Source organism: Garra rufa, chromosome 23 (genome assembly GCF_049309525.1).
Source record: "Garra rufa chromosome 23, GarRuf1.0, whole genome shotgun sequence".
Taxonomy (NCBI): Eukaryota; Metazoa; Chordata; class Actinopteri; order Cypriniformes; family Cyprinidae; genus Garra; species Garra rufa.
In genome coordinates, this window is record NC_133383.1 from 17,967,298 (window position 1) to 17,991,199 (window position 23,902).

The 23,902-nt window shown below is 36.1% G+C and overlaps 2 protein-coding genes across 2 annotated transcripts in view; one reads left to right on the forward strand and one right to left on the reverse strand.

Moving 5' to 3' along the window:
* alcama (activated leukocyte cell adhesion molecule a) overlaps positions 1–23,845 on the forward strand; it is an 84,017-nt gene extending 60,172 nt beyond the window's left edge. Inside the window, exons 2-12 of the mRNA XM_073829797.1 lie at positions 1,953–2,059; positions 2,226–2,445; positions 4,253–4,317; positions 8,500–8,587; positions 11,050–11,223; positions 14,592–14,716; positions 14,844–14,976; positions 17,414–17,526; positions 17,608–17,734; positions 19,187–19,308; positions 22,928–23,845. Of these exons, the coding sequence (XP_073685898.1) occupies positions 1,953–2,059; positions 2,226–2,445; positions 4,253–4,317; positions 8,500–8,587; positions 11,050–11,223; positions 14,592–14,716; positions 14,844–14,976; positions 17,414–17,526; positions 17,608–17,734; positions 19,187–19,308; positions 22,928–23,068 (1,415 nt within the window). The 3' untranslated portion in view covers positions 23,069–23,845. The remainder of the gene's footprint in view (positions 1–1,952; positions 2,060–2,225; positions 2,446–4,252; positions 4,318–8,499; positions 8,588–11,049; positions 11,224–14,591; positions 14,717–14,843; positions 14,977–17,413; positions 17,527–17,607; positions 17,735–19,186; positions 19,309–22,927) is intronic.
* The window catches only part of cblb (Cbl proto-oncogene B, E3 ubiquitin protein ligase), a 91,485-nt gene continuing 90,766 nt past the window's right edge, over positions 23,184–23,902 (reverse strand). Inside the window, exon 17 of the mRNA XM_073829243.1 lies at positions 23,184–23,228. Coding sequence (XP_073685344.1) covers positions 23,184–23,228 — 45 coding nt within the window. The remainder of the gene's footprint in view (positions 23,229–23,902) is intronic.

Below are 23,902 nucleotides of genomic sequence, written 5' to 3' on the forward strand. Positions count from 1 at the left end.
CCGCCATCTTGAATTTAGTCACGATAAGTCGAGTGTTGAGCAAGAAGGAAACTACACCTGATAAGTTGATAACCTGATAAGTCCCTTCCTGCTCGTCACTCGACTTATCGTGACTAAATTCAAGATGGCGGCGACCTGAATTTTTCTTGCAGGTACTGGCTGTATAAATCTTCTTGTAAATAAACTACCGCTGCTTTTTCTGAGTTCTCAATGTCTCTTTCTAAATGTCAGGGCCCTTGGAAGTCTACCAATGAAGTGTGGAGCTACTTTGTGCCTCGTAAATGGCATAAAACAGTGATTTATTTACATGGCTACTTCGATGCCCTGTTGACTCTCATTGACAACCTGGTGTGAGCATCGGCTAAATAACCCCAGATTTCGGACTGCAGGACACAAACCGAGATGAGATATGCAAGGTACGTTCACACTCGGTATCATGATTCAATACTCTTTAGGTCAATATCACACCGGAGTTCTCCTTTAAGGACTCAAATACAGGACTGACAACCATGTTCTGCTGCTGTGTGAACGTGGCCATAAATTGCACGATTGCAACCTTTCCACACATTTATTTCAAACTTTATTGTGAAATTGCAACTTTATATTGCACTTTATAATCTTATTTTCATCTTTGTCACAATTACATGTTTAATTTTTTAGCAATAACATTCTCATTTTGTTTTCAACAGAAAAAAAATAATAATAATCGCACACAGGTTTGTAAGAACATTTTTTGTGGAAATATTACTTTAGCATTGTGTGCATATTGATTGCTTGTTTAATGCCAGTATTCCTGTATCCAGAGGCAGGTTTGAAAGCACAGTGAAATGTCATTTCTGTCCAGATTAGTCCATATTCAGTGCTTCAAAATGACCTATTCTGCTGAATTGGTGTGTGTATGTGTTTTCTAGCATGAATCTATATCACTGGTGTTGTTTCTGTTTATCAGCTCTTTTATCCTCTGCAGTGCAGCCAGTGCAGTCAATATTAAAACTGCTATCACAATGAAAAGTTGCGAAAATGGGGAATGATTGCCCTGGAGGCAAGGCTGACTGCGTGCGGAAGAGCACCGTTCTCGTCTCCTGTTTGACCAGAATTTGAACCTCCGTTGTTCAGACTCTTTGATTAGTCTCTCTTGGAGGCGAGAGCACTGATGGAAGTGGGCGGACCGTGAAGTCCCTTCAGCCCTGACCCTTCAACCCCCTATACTGCTTTACCTAAATCCATCGTGCCACTGAACATGGGGCCTTATTGCCATGACAACCTCACCAGGCATTAATAAAGGGCCCTGCAACCTTTAAGTGCCAAGTTTTGCTCAACACTCGTACATTCAAACTCCATTCAAACTGTTATTGCGCAAACATAGCATCTCGTTTCACAACGCCAACCTTTCCTGCGCTCCAAACTGTGATCGACTGTTGCTGATTGTCAGTGCTTATCTGCGTAAGACAGTTGGATGTTTACAGCGCTCATCGGCACAAGTGACAAACAGCACTGTCGTGTCGGCATGGAATGTTGCAGTGCAATCTATCATTCCAGATGACAATGTTCAACTTGCACGTCTGTCATTCGCGCACGCTCGCGTTCAGACAATTATGAATACATGCACTTCCCATGAGAGAATTCCAGGCCGGCTATGTGTTGAAAAACATAATTCATTGGTGCTGTTGCGTGGAGTTGTGCCTTTTGTGCTTTCAGAATCTGCGAACACGTCTAATTTAAAATTAAGATGCATAACGTGCACATGTCTTGGGAATAATCAAAACAAGACCTCAGCTGCCTATCCTCCCTCCCATTTCTTGTTGCTCTGTTTCGAAGTGGAGATAATGCCCTGATGTTTGTGTACACGCGCGTGTCGCATTTGACAGTAATTTCTGCCGATGCTTCACAGCCGCTCTGTTTGATACCAACCCGCCATCTAAAACAGGATGTTCTTGTCTTGTATTTTCCAGGGAGCTGTGTGCAGATGGTTATAGGTCTGTACGGTGAGACCATTGAAGTGCCATGCAACAATGGAAATAACAAGCCAGATGGCCTTATTTTCACCAAATGGAAATACGTGAGTGTTTCTCTGAGCATCTGGGTCGTTACTCTGCCCTGCTAGCCAGTCTGGGTAGCTGAGCAGTATACAGCTACTCTCATCGTCATATTGATTTCTAATTTAATCTCTATAGGTGCTAAATGTGTGTTTGTCGGTTTGCTAACGGCCCTGTTATCTCATCCAGGTGAAAGATGACGGCTCTCCCGGCGATCTTCTCGTCAAGCAGGCTCAGAAAGATGAGGCGACCGTGTCCGCCACGGACGGCTACAAAAGTAGAGTTAGCATCGCTGTCAACTCCAGCCTCCTGATCACCCAAGGCTCACTGGCCGACCAGAGAGTTTTCACCTGCATGGTGGTGTCTTTAACCAACTTAGAGGAGTACTCTGTGGAAGTCAAAGTTTACAGTGAGTATTAATAAAACACACAGACGCACACACTCAAAATATTAATAAATAAGAGCAAATCAGAGAGGAGAAAAGGAAAAAATCAAGCACAGCTTCAGTCTATGATGAAACCGAATGTAAGCGTCAGATCTTAAATTGTACTGGAAAGTGGGTGTGGAGATGTCAGATATGGGAGAGAATAACATGGGTGATCCACTTTTGTAGCCTTGATCTAGTTGCATGCTTTCAGATGGATAGCAGAAAAATGATACTGATACTTGCGCACAGCGTTCTACCATTGATCAGAAAGATTGCATCTCATCAAATTAGTGTTTTTAAGCATTTTACATTTATTCCGAAATAACTCAAGGCAGTAACAATTTAAACAATATATTTTGTTTTTTATTTTTAGATCATCAGTCATTAAAACTCTGTAAATACAGGTCACACACAGAAATTTACTTTAAATTTCACCAAGCTAAAAACTCCCACAGATCAAGTTTTCCCTGCCATTTTAAGTCTTTTTTTTAAACAAACAAAAACAAAGTGGTTATATCTATATCTACAAGTCTCCCCATTAATGCCATTATATTGTTTATTCAGACCAATTCACAAACACAAGAGGCTGGATTTATCGCATCAACTAATCATATCGTATGGCTTGTTAGGATAGGAAAATATCTAGCTGAAATACAACTATTTGAAATTCTGGAATCTGAGGGTGCAAAAAAATCTAAATGTTGAGAAAATCACCTTTCAAGTTGTCCATTAGTTGTACTAATCAAAAATTAAGTTGTGATATATTTACGGTAGGAAATTTACAAAATTCATGGAACATCATGATCTTTGGAATAAAAGAAAATGTATAAATTTGACCCATACAAGTTTTGGCTATTGCTACACATATACCCATGCTACTTAAGACTGGTTTTGTGGTCCAGGGTCACATATTTTGTAATATTGCATTGTTTTATTTTTGTACTCATCTCATCCAATATTTTATTACAAATGTGCAGCCGTACACAATTACACAGTTACAACATTGATTTGATTTTAGTGTATTGTGTACTTTTATCATTTCGGAGGCAAATCCAGTTGTAATCCAATGTTGTGTGAAAAAAAAAATAGTTTTAACTATTGTCCAATCAACAATGAGTCAAAGAGGTTTTCTAGTGCATTCATCACACTGGAAATGGAGGGCCAAGTGGAGGGCAATTGCATTTTGTGATACAGTATTAGTCACAGTGTGCTCAGGCTGTAACTATAATGCAAATTTTGGCAAACCAAGTAGGTGGTCCGGGTAGTTGACATTTCAAGCACTTCTGCATATACATATTGAAATTATATATTACTCTAACATATGTGACCCTGAACCACGAAACCAGTCGTAAGTGGCAGGGGTATATTTGTAGCAATAGCCAACAATACATTGTATGGGTCAAAATTAACAATCTTTTATGCCAAAAATCTTTAGGATATTAAGTAAAGATCATGTTCTATGAAGTTCTATGAAGTAAATATATCAAAACTTACTTTTTGATTAGTAATATGCATTGCTTAGAACTTTATTTAGACAACTTTAAAGATGATTTTCTCAATATTTTGAGAAAATCTAAATAATTGAGCCTTATGACTGGTTATGTGGTCCAAGGTCACATATTATATAACATTATATGTAGAATCCATGGGGAAAAAAACTACAATGTAACTAACCACATTCTATGCTTAAAAGTATTATTAACAGTATTCATACTGTATGTTACTGTATAATGCTATGCCTTATCAAACATACCTACATATTTGTTTGTTGCCTTATCTCTTATTTCAGAAAAACCTTCAGCCCCTGTTATCAAAAACAAAGCAAAAGAACTGGAAAACGGCAAACTGACGCAGGTGAGTCACGCTCTTCATACTCTTCCCTTTAAGACCCAGAGCTTCAGCTGCTGCTGATGTTTCCCCTATCCGGTGTTTGCTCCAGTACACAAACCAGCCAGTGTACTAACAATGTGCAGGATCAAACCCCGTGCCTTAGTTTTCATTACCCAGCATGCCTCTCTAGTAGTCTCAACATTGACACACACCTGCTGTTATCACAGTCAGAGGTGGCTCAAAGACAGCGCTAATGATACGGACATCAGCGAAACGCGTCTGTGGGGCGTACACACCTGATTTAGGCAGCGCTTGAGCGATTGTCACCCACGGCTACACAGGAAACAGCCACTTTTATGTTGTCTAGAGTTTGCATCTCAAACACAGGACAGCAGTAATATTATTCGGTTGCATGAGAAGAGGAAGGAGCTTTGATTTGAACTACTTGGAGCACATACAAGGCTTCCCACGCAGTCCTTATGACTGGCGTTTGTAAAAGGAGCTGGGGGTCGTTATTTTTCATTTCCTCCCCCTATCGCTCTCTCGTTTTAATGTAGTTCAGAGGCGCTGGGATCTGAGGCGGAGGTGTGGGGTGGGGAAGGCTGGGGTTGTGTATACAGCATTATGGGTCTGTTTTTTCCCTTGGCCACCCACCGAGGTCTGTCGTGTTCAAAGTGTCTCACTTAGGCAGAGAAAGGGGAAGGGCATAGAAGAAAGAGCACCTCCTTTGAATATAGAACATTTAATACAGTTAACATGCAGGGTGGCTGAAGGTCTTTACAAAGAGAAAATTAGAAAGAGAAGGCAGAGTACATTAAAATAGGTGTGCCGCTTTTGCAAAAAACAGGCTGTAAATGGATTGTATTTAAAGGTTTGTGTACATTTTTGAGCGATCATAGCAGCAGTTATCACCGAAAGGTGAAGGAGAGTCATGTTGCTAATCAAAATTGTTTCTTTAAAAACGTTCGGGATTTATAAAGTGAATTCTGAAGTGGATTGCAGGAATGTAGCTATTCTTTACAGCCACGGAAAATCACAAACATACAGCACGACCAGTGTAGTCTGTTTCTCGAACTATTGACTGTTATGAGCCTGATCTTTTGTATGTGTTTGACTAAACATCTCACTAGAAGAGCCAGCTCATACGAGTCATTCATTTGGTTGCTGTGTAGTTTGTTTTGCACTCAGATGATGTTTATAAACTGTCTCTTTTAGTAATCTTTTAGTAAAAACAAAATGAATTGGTCTGTGAATTCGTCTGTATTGGTCATACTGTGTTTTTGATTGACTAAAAGAATTGACTCATACAAGTCATTAAAGGAGAATTTCACTTCCAGAACAAAAAAATTAGAGATAATAAACTCACCCCCTTGTCATCCAAGATGTTCATGTCTTTCTTTAGTTGTAAAAAAAAAAAAAATAGTTTTTTGAGGAAAACATTTCAGGATTTTTCTCCATATAGTGGACTTCTATGGTGCCCATTAGTTTGAACTTCCAAAATGCAGTTTAACTGCAGCTTTAAACGATCCCAAATGTGTCTGTAAACAATCCCAGCCGAGGAAGAAAGGTCTTATCTAGCGAAACGATCGTTTTTTTTTTTTCCGTCTTGTCTCTCTCTGAGATATGCATGAGTAGTCTGTGCATCTCTGGTTTAAACGGTTAGGGTACATCGAAAAACTCCCACCTTATATTCTCCCTCAATTTCAAAAATCATTTTGAAATCATCCTACATTGGTGCAGAAGTACCGACCCAGTGTTTGCAAAGTGAACATGCTAAGATGATAAAACACCCTTTATAAAAAAAGGTAAAACAGAAATGTAGGGCGATTTTGATGCTGAGGGAGAAAATTAGATGGGGTTTTCACGAGTTTTTCGACATACCCTAACTGTCTTGAACCAGGAAAAACAGGGTTTAGGCAGGGCAAGACAAGATGAGCGTTTGAGGTTAAAGAGTATAGAATTATTTATGTAGTCAATTTCTATGTAGTCCATTTCGTGAGCAAATTACATTTTTTGAAGCAGAAACATACAGCACAACCAGTATAGTCCAACTGATTCTCTAAAAATTGACTTTAATTGGTTTAATCTTATTCAAATGACTCTTTCGAGACAGTGAATCAAAACATATTGAGCGACCAGTGTAGTCTGATTTTCAGACTAATTTTTTTGAGTTGGTTCTTTTTGGGCAATCAAAACTATACACTGAAACCAATAGTCAAACTGATTCCTGAACTAATGACTCTTATGATTGGATTGATTTGAAGTCTTGTGAAACTTAAATCAGTGTGGTTACTGACTGGTTGATCATATGACGTCATGTAGTTAAAGATTTGATTTTACTACACTACCAGCCAAAAGTTTGTAAACAGTAGGATTTTTAAATGTTTTTTAAAGTAGTCTCTTCTGCCCACCAAACCGACATTTATTTGACCCAAAGTACAGCAAAAACAGTAAAAAAGATTTCTATTTCAGACAAATGCTGTTCTTTTGAACTTTCTGAACCTGAAAAAAATATACTCTGCTGTTTTCAATATAATAATAATAATAATGATAATAATAATAAATGTTTTTTGAGCAAATCAGAATATTAGAATGATTTCTAAAGCATCATGTGACTGGAGTAATGATGCTAAAAATTTTACTGTTTTTCCTGTACTTTGGATTAAATAAATGCAGTGTTTTTAAAAAACACTACAAATCTTACTGGTAGTGTATATGGGATTATGTAAGATTACATGTTTTGTCAGTAGTATATTATTAAAAATAATGGAATTCAAAATATTATGACATAACACAAACACACATATTATAGATCTTGTTTGTTAATATATATTTTATATATAATTATATAAATTAAATGCATAAATATATATTTTTATATGTATTTTTTATGTACTAAAACTTTAAAAATTGTGTTCTAATAAATAAAATAAAATATTAGATGAAAAACATAAACAATAAATCCTGCCTTGACAATTACAAAAGTTTAAATAAAAAAACTTATTTTATATATCTAAAATAAAATAAAATAAAAACTAAAATAGAGGGAAAAAAAGCTAAAAAAAAAAATTGACAAAAGCACTCCAAAATACTAAAATGTAAACTAAATTTAAATAGAAAACTAAAATATAAAAATAAAAGCTAATTCAAAATAATAATACTAAAATAACAGTGTTTTGCCAGAATAGTTTGAATTGAATGTAGCAGTGGGTTTGCATTTGTTCTTTCCAATTAATTCCAATTATGTTTCTTCTGCAAAAGAACTAAAAGAGTCGGTAATGAAACTGAAATTGGTTGCTAAAACAATGCAGAAAGCATGTGTAAATAAATGACGCTATTAGCAGGCAGAATTCATTCTTAGTGAATCCCCCAGAGAGTCCAGGAAGGAAAGTGCTTAGTCACAGCTGCTCTGTTCCATGGCTCAGTGGAAGCTACAGGCTTCAGGCAGCACTCTGCGCTTGAGAGGTGATGTATCATGGTCCGGCTCCTGAGGAGGGTCCGGCGTGTTATCAGAGATCGGAATCACGGTACGGCGATTTCCCCCACCCCGTCTCCCCCCAGTTCGAGGTTCCTCTAAATCTTGGATTTCTCACGCCACCCTGAACACCTGAACTCATGCATCATCCTGCTGTCTGCTCTGCTCTCCTGCCATTATTACCCTTCTCTCTTTCTGCTGATCTCTCTATCCCGGGGCGGATAGCTCGTCAGCATGTGATCCTGTCAGCGTGTTATTAATGCAGAGCCTCTTCGGCCTCTGGCGGCGTTTTTACTCAACCAGAGAGAAGGAAAAGGGTGAGAGAAAGAAAGTGAGAAAATGAAAGAGCTGTATCACAACTGTAGAGTTAAAACCCCACCCACTTTATCTCATACAGATTATGTCATTATGTACAGTATATCAAGGTATCTTCCGTGGGCCACCTTGGGATTTACCCAGGGTAAAAGTACCTTGAGTACTTACAGTAGGTCATGAACCAACAATAGGGAAAGTCCCAAAGAAAAGTGTCCCTTGCAAATACACACATCACGAGACAATCTAATGTGATACTATGCGTCATTAATCCATAAATAGATGTGTACAACAGGCAAAACCGAAAGTGTTTGAGTATCGCCGACTTGAACCTCATCCAAATTCCTGCTGATGAGAGGTTGCGATATAGTCACTAAAGCAGATGTCCTGTTTTTTTTCTGTGTGTGTTTATGTGTTAGTTGGGGGAGTGTGTGGTGGAGAATGCCAATCCACCAGCAGATCTCATCTGGATGAAGAACAACCAGCCCCTAGTGGATGATGGCAAGAGTGAGTCTACATCAAAAGAAAAACGTATATACACTACCAGTCAAAAGTTTTTGAACAGTAAGATTTTTTATGTTTTTCAAAGAAGTCTCTTCTGCTCACCAAGCCTGCATTTATTTGATTCTAAGGACAGCAAAAACAGTACAATTTTAAAATATTTTTACTATTTAAAGTAACTGTAAAATGTAATTTATTCCTGTGATTAAAGCTAAATTTTCAGCATGATTACTCCAGTCTCAGTGTCACATGATCCATCAGAAATCATTCTATTATGCTGCTTTGTTGTTCAAGAAACATTTTATATTATTATTTTCAATATTTAAAACAGTGTACATTTTTTCAGGATTTTTTGATGAATAGAAAAATCCAAAGATCAACATTTATCTGAAATAAAAAGCTTTCGTAACTTTATACACTAAACCATGGAAAAGCTTGAAGCTCTTTTTTTAGAGAAAGTTAATACTTTTATTTAGCAGGAATCATCAAAAAGTGAAGATAAAGATAAGGTTATCAAAGATTTCCATTTCAGATAAATGCTGTTTTTCTGAACTTATTTATTCATCAAAGCAACCTGAAAAAATTCTATTCAGCTGTTTTCAACTTAATAATAATAAATGTTTTTTGAGCAGCAAATCAGAATATTAGAATGGTTCCTGAAGGATCATGAGACTGGAATAATAATGCAAAAAATTCAGCTTTGAAATCACAGTAATAAATTACATTTTAAATATATAAAAATAGAAAACAGCTATTTTAAATAGTAAAAATATTTCAAAATTTTACTGCAGAAAATCAGAATATTAGAATGATTCCTGAAGGATCATGAGACTGGAATAATAATAATGCTAAAAAATTCAGCTTTGAAATCACAGTAATAAATTACATTTTAAATATATTCAAATAGAAAACAGCTATTTTAAATAGTAAAAATATTTCAAAATTGTACTGTTTTTGCTGTACCTTGGATTAAATAAATGCATGCTTGGTAAGCAGAAAAGATTTCTTTAAAAAACATTTTAAAAAATTACTGTTCAAAAACTTTTGACTGGTAGTGTAGCCAGTCAGACAAATGTTTTAAATTCTTTTAAATTGTGCCATGATAAATTGTGTGTTCATTAGCCAATTCATTCTAGATCAATCACATTAATGTAAATCATTCATTTGAATCAAAACAGGATCATTTATCTGTAATTTGAGTTTTAATTTCCAGTCACACCATTTATTTACTGTCATTTTCAGTGACGTAATGTTTAAAATATCATTAAAGGTAACGTTAGTTTACCTAAAAATTAAAACTCTGTCATTAATTACTCACCCTGATGTCGATACAAACCCGTAAGACCTTTGTTTATCTTCGAAGCACAAATTAAAGTATTTTTGATGAAATCTAAGCGCTTTCTGACCCTGCATAGACAGCAACACAACTGACACGTTCAAGGCCCAGAAAGGTAGTAAGGACATTGTTAAAATAGTCCATGTGACATCAGTGCTTCAACCTTGACTTTATGAAGCTACAAAGGGAAAAAAAAAATGTTTTTATTCAACAATTTGTTCTCTGCTGTCTCAGTCTTCGATGCACATTCACAAGAGTAACACAACGTGTGCGATGTCCTTAACAATGTCCTTACTACCTTTATGGGTCTTAAACGTGTCAGTTGCATTGCTGTCTATGCAGGGTCCGAAAACACTCGGATTTAATCAAAAATAACTTTTTTTGTGCCCTGAAGATGAACGAAGGTCTTATGGATTTGGAAAGACATGAGGGTGAGTAATTATAGACACACTGTAATATTGTTCACAATGTTTGTTTAAATTCTCTTAAAATCACTTTTCTGCAATTGAGAAGGCACTTGTTTCATAGAATGACTCAACAAGTATGCAAAATATTTCTGTTTAGTTACAATGAATGATGTTTCTACACTGGATGCGTGCAGCATGTTGCGACACAACAGAATGAAATATTGCACATATTGTAAGCATATTGGAGCTGTCTACACTACAAGCATCCGATATGGCATGCCACAGTTTTAATTGACAGACACCTGGTACCTGTTTTTGACATGCTGCCGAACTACTTCTGCCACTTTTTCCCCCATCTGTCTGAAATATAGAAGATTCATTTACAAAAAGCATTAACCAATTGCTATTAAATGTATTTTACACATTTTAATTTTCTCAGCTTGTGGTCTCAGACTGACAAGTTCAGTTTCTCACCATATGTACTATATGCAGTTTGGTTATTTTAAAATAGTCTAAAATCAAGGAAATACAGGGAACTTACCTCTTTAACTGTTGCTGAAGTCTTGAGCTCGCTGCTGATTGTTTGTTGATAGTGAACATTCTCACAGTGTTGACAGACTCAAGCTGTCGTAATGTGGTTTCAGGAACTTCTAGTGTGGACAAGGTGTGACAGTTACTGCGTTTGCCAGCTCTAATAACTGATGTGTGTTTGTGTGTGACTGCAGCGATCATCATCACATCTACTATCACCAAGGAGCCAGTCACTGGTTTGTCCAGCACCTCTTCCAGCCTGCAGTATACAGCCAGGAAAGAGGATGTAGAATCACAATTCTCCTGCAAGGCAAAACATGTGACGGGCCCAGACCAGGTTTCAGAAGTTGAGACCTTCCCAATTCATTGTAAGTAACTTAAAAACAGCTAACTACATACTAAACAGTACATTTCTGACACAAAGAACTTTTTTTTTTTTTTTTTTTTTGAGCAAGTCTCGGCCAGGCTGCAGAAACATTACTACTGTTTAAAATATATTAAAACAGAAAAGTTGTTTAGAATCTAATTTATTCCTGTGATGGTAAAGTTGAATTTTCAGCATCATTACTCCAGTCTTCAATGCCAAATAATCCTTCAGAAATCATTCATTTGGTGCTAAAGAAACATTTCTTATTATCAGTGTTCAAAAACAGATGCTTAATATTCTTGTAAAAACTGTGATGCATTTTTTAGGATTCTCTGATGAATGAAAAATACAGGATTTATTTGAAGTAGAAATCTTAAGTGTCCTTACTGGTCACTTTTGATCAATTTAATGTGTCCTTGCTAAATAAAATAATTCATTTCTTTTAACAGCAACCAAACAAACAAACAAACAAATAAATAAATAAATAAATCTAACAAATCACTGCATCGTCTGCAACTTAAATGGTTAGTATTAATCGTATTTTTATTATTAATGTGTTATTATTATTATTATTATTATTATTATTATTATTATTATTATTATTATTATTAAATTAATACCCTGTCGTTCAAAAGTTTGGGATCAGTAAGATTTTTAATGTTTTTTTTTTTTTTAAAGAAGTCAAAGTTCCATTTATTTATTCAAAAATACAGAAAAATAAGTCATTATGAAGTATCATTGCAATTCAAAAATCTATTTTAATATACTTTAAAATATCATTTATTTCTGTTCTGCAAAGCTGAATTTTCATCAGTCATTACTCACAAGATCCTTCAGAAATCATTCTAATATGCTGATTTATTATCAATGTTGTTATTTTTTTGAACTAGTGATACTTTTTTCAGGATTCTTTTGATGACTAAAAAGTTACAGAGAACAGCATTTATTCAAAATAGAAATCATTTCTAACAATACAAGTCTTTACTATCAATTTTTTATCAAATAAACATCCTTGCTGAATAAAAGTATCAATTTCTTTCGAAGAAAGAAACTAAGAAAAAAATGACTGACCCAAAACTTTGAACAGTAGGGCATCTTGTTACAAAAATTTCCATTTTAAATAAATGCTGTTCTTTTTAAACATTTTATTCATCAAAGAATCCTGAAAAAAGCATCACAGTTTCCAAAAAAATATATTAAGCAAGTGTTTCTAAAATTGATAATAAATAAGCATATTAGAATGGTTTCTGAAGATTCATGTGGCATTAAAGACTTGGGTAATGATGCTGAAATTTTAGCTTTGCATCACAGGAATAAACATCAAAAATCTTACTGATCCCAAACTTTTGAATGACAGTGTAGCCATTTAGCAAATTTTTTTTTTTTTTTTATCCAAAGCCTAGAAGATTTATCCGAAGTTTTTTGGGGGGTATTTATGTACAGTACCAGTATGTGCTAGTATTTTGTGTCATTTTATTTATAATTTCATGGTACCCAGTCTTTTTACATCATTAAAGGAGAAGTTCACTTTTATAACAAAAATGTACAGACAATGTACTCACCCCCTTGTCATCCAAGATGTTCATGTCTTTCTTTATTCAGTCGTAAAGAAATAGTTTTTTGAGGAAAACATTTCAGGATTTCTCTCCATATAGGAGACATCTATGGTGTTCGCAAGACAAGTTTAAACTTCCAAAATGCAGTTTCAATGCAGCTTCAAAGGCCTCTAAACGAACCCAGCCATGGAATAAGGGTCTTATCTAGCGAAACCATTGGCAATTTACAATTTATATACTTTTTGACTTCAAATCTTGTCTAGCCCTGCGCGAACTCTGTGTATTCTGGTTCAAAACAGTTAGGGTAAGTTGAAAAACTCCCTTCTTATTTTCTCCTCGAACTTCAAAATCGTCCTACATTGCTACAGAAGTACCGACCCAGTGTTTACAAAGTGAACGTACAAAGAAGATCAAACGCTCTCTACAAAAAAGGTAAAATGTGATGTAGAACTACTTTGAAGCTGGAGGAGAAAATGAGATGGCAGTTTTTTCACATTAACTGTCTTGAACCGGAATATAGAGTTCACGCAGAGCTAGACGTTAAGAAGTATATAAATTGTATTGTTTTTAGAAATGAACGGTCATTTCGCTAGATAAGACCTTTCTTCCTCGGCTGAGATCGCTTAAATTGCATTTTGGAAGTTCAAACTCACAGGCACCATAGAAGTCCACCACATTTCTAAAAATAAAGGTGCTTCAAAAGGTTCTTCAAGCGATGCCATAGAAGAACTGTTTTTGGTTCCACAAAGAACCATTCAGTCAAAGGTTCTTTAAAGAACCATCTCTTTCTTACCTTTTTATAATCTAAAGAACCTTCTTTTGCTACAAAGAACCTTTTGTGAAACGGAAAGGTTCTTCAGATGTTAAAGGTTCCTTAAGGAACCATTTAGACCTCTATGGCATTGTGAAGCACCTTTATTTTTAAGAGTGTATATGGAGAGAAATCCTTAAATGTTTTCCTCAAAAAACAATTTCTGTACGACTAAACACAGAAAGACATTAACATCTTGGGGGTGAGTAAATTCTCTGTAAATTTTTGTTTTGGAAGTGAACTTCTCCTTTAAATCCAATTCAGGTAAAATGTCTATTATTGTGCCAGAGGATTGAGGTTACTGTACTTTACATGGCTACTTGTATACAAACCAGCACCCCCTAGGGGCGAATCTGCCATATTAGCCCAAAGAAAAAAAAGAAAAAAAAAACGAATTGGGATTGGGTTGGTAGTCAAGCGCTGGAGCTTTGTCTCTTCCTGAGATAATGTTTTGATGTGACACATGCTGTGCCTAGCGCTTTGATGCTTTATTTGTTTAATTTTACAGCTGGTTTGAGGGGTCTGTGTTCACGGGTGCCTGCGTATCTGTACATCGCCTTGTACATGAAGTCATCTCTTGAGCCCTGAACCTTGAATTGAAGGTCTCAGCTGGTAGCCAGGCTCAATTTGATGTTTTTTTCGAGGTCTTGTCAGGCATAATGCCGGTAACTAAGTCTGCAGTAGTGTCTCTCTTTCTCTCTCTCTCTCTCTCTTATCTGAATGCTGAGAGGTTTGTTCAGTGCCTCAGGGTGAAGATGTGATGTGAAATGCTCTGTGGCTGCTGGGCGAGAAAACGAGGGCGAGAATGAGAGACTGCAAATGGTTGTGGAAATGAAGGCGTTTAAGCCCCTTGGGGTCTGCAGAATGGCGCGGTGTCTTACAGAATGTTTTTTTTAGTTGCTTGCTACATGTTGATATAGAAAGTCATACCACATCCATGCAATGACAGCCATCTTCCTCGGGCTCTCTAATGTTTGTTTTCTCTTTTTTTCTCTTTTGAAGACCCTACTGAGAAGGTGAGTCTACAGGTTGTTTCTCAGAGCCCCATTAGGGAAGGTGATGATGTAATACTGAAATGCCAGGCGGACGGAAACCCTCCTCCTACCAGCTTCAACTTCAACATTAAGGTGAGAGATCGCCGGCCGTGTCCAAGGCAACCATGCCGGTCTTTCATCTCCAGGGTCCTGCTGTCTGCCCTGTATCCTTCTCTACAGGCTAATTACACCGTCTTCCTTTCTTTCTTGGCCTCTTTAGGGCAAGAAGGTGACTGTGACAGACAAGGATGTCTACACTCTAACTAGTGTTACCCGAGCGGACAGTGGCGTGTACAAGTGCTCCCTGCTTGACAACGATGTGATGGAGTCCACTCAGAACGTCACAGTGAGCTGTGAGTGGATGAAATGATGCGCTCTACTTCTCTATCTCTCTCTCATCTCTCCCTAAGGGCACCTGCACAATAGAGAAAGACCTGATGGAGCGTTTGACAGATGTAGAAATATATTTTTGAGATATTGGAAAGAGACAAGTCAGTTTAAAATCAAGCGGTAATACAGAGAATCAGATTTCATGCATTCTGTGCAATTCTGTTTCGAAACAATTGGTCACATGACGAAGAATCACTTTCGGAAACTTTTCGCAATTATGGCAGAAATAGCACAAAAGGGAAGGTTTTATCAATTCCTCTAATGTCCCTTCCCACTAATCAAAGTAATATAATATAATGTAATATAATAATGCACCATTAATAATATATTCGAAAAATATTTTTTCTAAACATTTAGAAAAAAACTTTTGTCAAAATCTTTTAGTACCCAAGCGCAAGGTTTCTGAAATATATAATATAATATAATATAATATAATATAATATAATATAATATAATATAATATAATAATGTACCTTTAATAATATATTCTAAAAATATATTTTGTAAAATTTTAAAAATAATATAATATAATATAATATAATAATGCACCATTAATAATGCACCATTAATAATATACTAATTCAACAATTTTCCAATTTTTTTAAATATATATTCTAAAAAAACTTTTTTCATTTGATATTTCTAATATCATAATAGTACATCAAAGTGTTAATAGTAATATAATATAATATAATAATGCACCATTAATAATATATTCTAAAAATATATTTTGTAAAATTTTAAAAATAATCTAATAAAATATAATATAATATAATATAATACAATAATGCACCATTAATAATATATTCTAAAAAAATTTATTTTTCTAATTTTTTAAAAATGTGTATATATATTCTAAAAAACACCTTTTTCATTTGATATTTCTGATATCATAATAATAGCACATCAGTGTTAATTGTATTATATTATATTGTATTATATTATATTATATTATGGAAACTTTTTCATTCGATATATCTGCCTCTATAAGCATTTTAAATGCTTAAGTTTGAAGATGCAGTATGCATTTCCCCCAATGAGAGATCTAAACATGGAAATATTTTGCCCAGTAGAACTGTATAATTTATTTACTCAATCTGGCAACCACCACATGCTTTCTCCATTAAGAAAAAAAGTGCCAGGTTTTCTGAAAACACAGTTAACATGCATGTACATTAATGTTTAGCGATATCTAATGCGATTTTATGCTCAAAGAATGATCTAAAACAGCCAGTCTGCATTAATTCCAGATGTACTATAGCTTGTGTTGTTTTTTTTCAGCAATGAGCTGTCCTTCTAGACGATGAACTGTAATAAATTCAAATCCAAAACATGTATTCTCCACTAAATGACACACACATTTTACCTACTGTAGACTGCTGCAAATTACCATCTAACCTGCAAGCATACTGTTTGCATTTATGGATCATGAATAAATGCAAATGCATTGAAAATCTAGCCTTGGAAAAAAATCACAAGCATTTTCTAGGAAAAATATTACCTATTCACTAAATTTTAGTTTTATTTGACTAGTTTTCATAAATGTGGAATGTGTTAATATAAATAAGATACTCACCAGGGAAGTAGGGAGGGAAAAATAAACCACTTACAACTGTACTCATGTTTTTGTAATACATGATAAAAAATGACCTACCTTCTGAAGTATTTCAGGAAATTACAGCACAAATAGGTGCACTTAAGCATCATTTATTAGACTTTTGCAGAGTGTAATATTTTAACAACGTTAGCTCAACGAAACTCAAGCAGTTGTTTGCGCCACTGTAGAGTAGATCCAAGCCTGAATAAACCAACTCAGCCGTTGAACGGATGAGCAGCCGGAGTTCACCAAACTTTTTCTTTCCAATTAATTCCTGCCTTTATAGTACGAATGAATGCACGAGCGAAACGTTAATCAAATCTATCTTCAGCGGGATTAGCAAAGGGGGCGGAACAGCAGGCAGACAGCTTAATTAGGAGTTTTTGACTGGAGTTGAAGCTGCTACGCTCTTCAGCTTGCTGATAAGCTCACACACTCTGGCCTTTCAATAATTCTCATTGAGGTGAGAGTGTGTGTGTCTGTTCGGCTCAAAAGGCCTGATGATCTCCATAATGTGGATTTAGTGACGCTTCGGTTTGGAGACTCAAATGTATTTCACGCCGTCTGTGTGGTGCAATTTCAAAGCTGGTGGCATCTCAGCTGTCCATGTGAGGACAGAAAACAATTGCTCAGGCAAGAATAAGGAGGTGTGTGAGGCGGGCTCCGAGTTGGCGGCGAAATGTGACGTGTTTTCAGCCTCTTCCGTGGTTGAAATATTTTTAGAACAGGTGTACAAAAAAGCAGCCTGCAGCGGACTGATACACACTTGTCATCTCCTCTTACTTCCTGTCTTTCTTTTTCAGTTCTGGATGTAAGCCTCACTCCTACAGGCAAGGTGTTAAAGAAGCTCGGGGAAAACTTGGTGGTGGCATTGGAAAAGAACTCCTCTACTGAAGCAAAAGTGACATGGACTAAGGTAAGGGATTGCAGGGAATCTAACAGATCTGGGTTAGGTTCATTTAGTCATGCTAACTAACAAATCTTTCAATTTTGACAGAATAACCGTAAACTAGACAAACAGCCTGATTTCACTACGTTGACGTATAGTGACGCAGGCCTGTATGTGTGTGACGTGTCCATTGAGGGAATCAAACGCAGTTTGTCCTTTGAGCTTACTGTAGAAGGTAAGATATACAAGATTATACACACTATTAATATTTATTAATCATTTGCAATTGTAACATTTTGATTAATAGGGATGTAACGATGCACCCAGAGCTGGTTGAAAATCGATACAAATATTTGGCGATTCTAAACGGTTGAGGTCAAAAGTTTACATACACCTTGCAGAATCTGCAAAATGTTAATTATTTTTAACCAAATAAAGGGGATCATACAAAATGATTGCTTTTTGTATTCAGTACTGACCTGAAGAGAGAAAATAATAGTTGAATTTAGAAAAATTACCCTGTTCAAAAGTTTACATACACTTGATTCTTAATACTGTGTTGTTACCTGAAGCTGTGGTTTTTATTTTTTTTTATTTTATTGATAGCTGTTTATGAGTCCCTTGTTTGTCCTGAACAGTTAAACTGCCTGCTGTTCTTAAGAAAAATCCTTCAGGTCCCAGAAATTCTGTGGTTCTTCAGCATTTTAGTGTATTTGAACCCTTTCCAACAATTACTGTATGCTTTTGAGATCCATCTTTTCACACTGAGGACAACTGAGGGACTCATATGCAACTATTACACAAGGTTCAAACGCTCACTGATGCTTCAGAGGGAAACACAATGCATTAAGAGCCAAGGGGTGAAAACTTTTGACAGAATGATTGTGTACATTTTTCTTATTTTGTCTAAATATCATATTTTTTTCATTTAGTACTGCCCTTCAGCAGCTACAGAAGATACTTACATGTTTCCCAGAAGACAAAATAAGTAGAATTTACCCTGATATTCAAATTCCAAAAGCTTTTACCCTTTCTGGCTCATAATGCATTGTGTTTCAGATGTTATGCAGTGGTTGCCTCCAATTTTAATTGGAAAGAGCCCAAGCCAAGCCTTAGTTTGTTTATATGAAGATATTTCTTTTATTTGGGTTTTGTTTTAAAAATTCAATTTAGTTTTGTTATTTAGTTACAAAGAAATGTGCAGCATTTTGTCCAAACAATAATAAAAGGACACCTTTTCATGTTTAATTTATCTCAAATCTCATTGAAAAAACAAATTGTTGAGAAAATCGTACCGTGAATCATACCACATCAGTAATCTAATTGTTACATCCCTATTTATTAGTGTATGTATGTGTTAATATATACACACACATTTTATTATTTTTTATATTTATATCATATATATATATATATATATGTGTGTGTATGTATATGTGTGTGTGTACTTCAACATTTTATTATTTACTCTTTTTTTTTTCTAGACTGATATTTATATGAACATTTATATGTTAAAAATAAATGTGTGTGTGTGTGTATAGTAAAAATATTTAGCAAAATTAACCTATTTATAACATATGTTAGTTTATATATATATATATATATATATATATATATATATATATATATATATATATGAATATATATATATGAACCGTATGAAGCATAAATATGATATTTTCTCCAGGTGGTCCCAAAATTACAAGCCTGACAAAGCATCGCAGCAATGACGGCAAACACAAAGTCTTGATGTGTGAGGCGGAAGGTTCACCTAAACCTGATGTGCAGTGGAGTGTCAACGGAACTAATGTGAGTCACTGCCACTGTCAGACTGAATATAGATGTGAATCTCATCTGATCATGTTTTAGACATTACTGTCATCCCAAAAGAACCCTGCATCTTGTACATTTTTATGCAAGAAGGAAAGATGCCCAGATATTTCACTCGGTTCCAGTCTAGACGAGATGAAAGGTGCACAGGTGTTTGAAGTCGCAGGTTTCCGGCACCCACAAGGAAAGAGCCAACTTTCAATTTACGTTAAAAAGGGAACAGTTGTCCTGGGACAGAAATGTCTGGAATCACACACAAAGAATTATTATTCGTCCCGTGTTCCACAGACTGACGGCTCTGGTATTTGGTTGCGAGCGACTTTGCCTTTGTTTCTAGCTTTTCTGTTTTGACAAGAAACGGATTTCCACAGAGGCACGTCTCGCCGCCCTCCCAAACAGCTCTGAGCCCGTGATCACTCTCCTTGAGTTTGCCTCACTACAGCCAGGACATGAAAACAGGACAATGAGGACAAGGATGCCAAAACAGGACACCAAAAAATAGCCTGTGTTTGCTACCCCAGATATCCCAGACCTAGGTGTGTCCCAGGAGTCACAGTGTTTGGGTTTGATACAGAGCAGTCTGACCGGCACTCGTCTTTCTCTTTCACCGTCACAGTACCACAGGCTCACTGGGATGCAAACATTCACGCAGTTAGCTCTTGTCTGCTTCTCAGTGTCTGGCCTGGTCTCGGTGGATGCATTTTAAATAAAAATGAGTGTAGATTTGGTGTTTTGTGTTGGGCTATATCCAGCAGGGCTATAAAGTCACACCCTATGTGTACAGTACGTACTTTGCCTCCTGTAAAAACCAAGACATGCAAGTTAGCCTTTTTAGTGAGACTTATAATCTAAGGCATTTTCCATTTCATTTAAATAATCTGTTATATAATAAAAGTAAATAAAGTTTTTGAACATAAATGTGTATTAATAATAGTGGTGGGCCGTTATCGGCGTTAACGTGCTGCGTTAACGTGAGACTCTTATCGGGCGATAAAAAAAATATCGCCGTTAATCTATTCTCAAAGTTGGGTTGGGAGCTGGGTCTAAACTACGCAAGACATGATGACTTTCACTTTGATATTTGAGCGCGGATGACGTATATCTAGTCGAATTGCACTGTAGGGGGCGAGAACGAGTCTTCAACTTCTGTGAAATTACCACATCAAATGAGACGTGTTGACATGGATGCAGCTATGAAGCCGCTTCAGGGCAGGTGCGTTGCTAGACCCTTTTTACTGGGGCACGTGCCCCAGTGAAAATCTGCTGTGCCCCAGTAAAATCTCACATTTGAGTTATAATTTACTTTGATAAACCCGAAATAAAGACATTAAACTATATGCAACAACTGAATTGACGCTTCTTAAAGCAACGCAGTTTAATGGAAGACTGTGCACGCAGAAATCCAGAAGTACTTGGTTACACAAGTTTGTATAGGTAATTATGTTGTAAATGCAATTGTCAAGCAGTTTGTGATGCATTTTGGAAACAGGAGATGAGTGCCTGATCTAATGCGCCACCTGGCCCGTTCTCGAAGACTTACTTTTAGTCATTATTTGGGTAGCACACATATTCTGAATGCCTTCAGCAGAATTCAAATTAGCCATTTTAATCTAGATTAATCTAGATTAATTCCAAGATTTAATCTAGATTAAAAAAAAATAATCTATGCCCACCCCTAATTAATAATAATAAATTTGTCCTTATATGAAATAAATAACAAATTAAATGATTTACAATTAATTTGCACTTAAAGTCTTAAAGAGGTCATATGTTTTTTTTAAAAGTGTCCTGTGTTGGAGTGCCCTACAACAGGTTTAAATGCATCTAAGGTCAGAAAACATTCTAATTTTCTCACAGAGTCAGATTTCGAAACGATTCGTTCTAACCAGCTTTGAGTGTAATGTCTGTAAATCCCTCTTCCATAAACCTACGCTTCTCTGATTGGTCAGCTGGCTAAGCCTGTTGTGATTGGCACAGAGAGGAGTACTTGAGCAAGTTAGCGAGCGCTACCATCTGTGTTGCCAAGTCCGCGGTTGTTTTTGATGTTGCGGGTTGAAGCGACGTTAAGAACGTTATATTTAGCCCCTGGAATACAAATTTACCAGAGGAATCCCAACAAAAAGCATGTATTTTACATCCCAGAACCTGTTTTTTAAGGGGGGACTCCCTTTGAAATTCGATTGGACTAGTTTTGAGTAGCAATTGGGCAGGGGGTTTTTTTTGTGAAAACCTGGCAACCCTAAGCACCTTTACATAGAACAATAATATAGTGCTCCAATCTGTTCTTAAAATAATGACATAAAAACATTTTGTTTAACACTTATGCAAGCAAATCGTGCCCACAGCTAAAGTTTAGCTGCTAAACTGTAAACACTTCACAAAACAATAATGGTGGTTACATCCGATTGCTAACCTGACTAACTGATGAAACAACACAGTTTCTAAACCAAAATATAATTAATACGACACGTTCTTAGGTAATAGTGGGTTCACAGCAAATTATCAAAACTGTTTCAGTAAGACAGTAATATCGTTGCTTACTTGGAAACCTAAAGCTAGGTATACATCACATTTTAGCACAATAGATATTTTGAGCACTCACTTGAAAATGTAAACAATGTATCAATCGTACTTACAGGTTGTGGTTCGGAGGCTCTTGTTAGTCCAAATAAGGAAGATTAGAAGCCAAAGAAGACGAAAGCCAAGATTAGAGTAGCGGTCCTTAGTAAAATGAGAGCACACAACAAAGGGTTCTAATTGCATCGCTGTGGTATCTGGAAAAAAAATAATTTTAACCATTTATTCTTCACATCCATCATCTTTCAGCAATGAAAACAAACAAACTTGCTTTTACAGAGCAGAACGCAGCGTCTTCTCGACATGATGTAAACACACTAACTAGCAGAAGTGTTTGTGGGCAGATTATACTAATATGTTACCCAGTGACAGGCAGAAGATTAGAAAATATGATTTATTAAGGCGATTCGGAGTCTTCTGGGAGACAATATCTTTATAATGCACTTGTTTGGTTAACAACTTTGCAGACTGTTTAAAGGATAGGTACGGAACTGCAAAAGAGATATTTTTCTAAACCCACATGACCTGCTCTTTAATAGCTGCTTATTTCTGGCATATTTTGCTGTGTGATCCTGTGGATGCAGTGCTGGTATCAGTAGCTAACTCACACTGCGCTCTGTGAGGGGTTCAGCGCTCAATGTCTGCCTTAATGACATGGATATTGAAGTGTGTTTGTGATGGAGACTCATTTAGTGGCTGTGTGATTACTGACACACGCTTTGTGTGTGTGTTTTCTGTGAGACTTTCCATTAGCGCTGGGTGTGGTACCGACTATATGATAATAAATGAGCTGAGGATCATTAGCGCCCTCTAGTGGTGAGGTGTATTGAACAGCGCCGCAAGCAAAGAGCTCCGATAATGAAACCAACTTTGTTTTTGCTGACACTTGCGTATTTGTTTATATATATATATAACCATATATATATAACCATATATATATATATATATATATATATATAAAATAAAGACGTTAATATTTATGATTATAAAAAGTAATAAGACTACTTCTGTTGTCCTGCAGGATGAAACGTCATATATCAACGGGAAAGCCACATACAAACTGACCGTGGTGCCCAGTAAGAACCTCACCGTCAGTTGCCAAGTGACTAATAAACTCGGATATGACACGAGGGAGATCAGCGTGTTTTCTCGTAAGTACTAAACGCGCTGAAGGGGGTTCCTGCTGTGAGGACCGCTTACTAACCACTCAATCGACCCCTTTTAAAAAGGCTCATATTATAGGGCTGTCAAGAACGTATTTAGATTAAAAAGAACCATTAGCCTACACAGATCAGACGCAAACACTGAGATTTCTCGTTTATCTGAACGGAAATATGTGAAACATACTATATAGTTTTGCTATAATGATATATAATTAGCATCCATTGCTCTTTCTTTCTTATTTTATATTTAAATGTCACGAACAAAACTAGTTTGACAGCCCTGATAAATAAATGCCATATCTAACATCTCTTATTTGCATGTGAGGAGATTGGTGAAAGCTAGCATGTTTCACACAGTTTTGCTTGATGCACCATTCAAATGCAGGGTGATTTAGTGGCCTTTTACAGTTGAGGTCAAAAGTTTACACCCCCCTCTCATAATCTGCAAAATGTTAATTATTTTACCAAAATAAGAGGGATTACACAAAATGCGTGTTATTGTTTATTTAGTAATGACTTGAATAAGATATGTCACATAAAAAGATGTTTACATATAGTCCACAAGAGAAAATAATAGATTAATTTATAAAAATGACCCAGTTCAAAAGAATCCCTTGATTCTTAATACAGTGTTGTTACCTGAAAATCATCCACAGCAGTGTTTTTTTGTTTAGTGATAGTTGTTTGAGGCCCGTTTGCCCACTGTTCCCACAAATTCTTTGGTTTTTCAGCCTTTGTGTGTATTTGAACCCTTTCCAACAATGACTGTATGTATGATTTTGAGATCCATCGTTTCACACTGAGGACAACTGAGGGACTCGTATGCACTTATT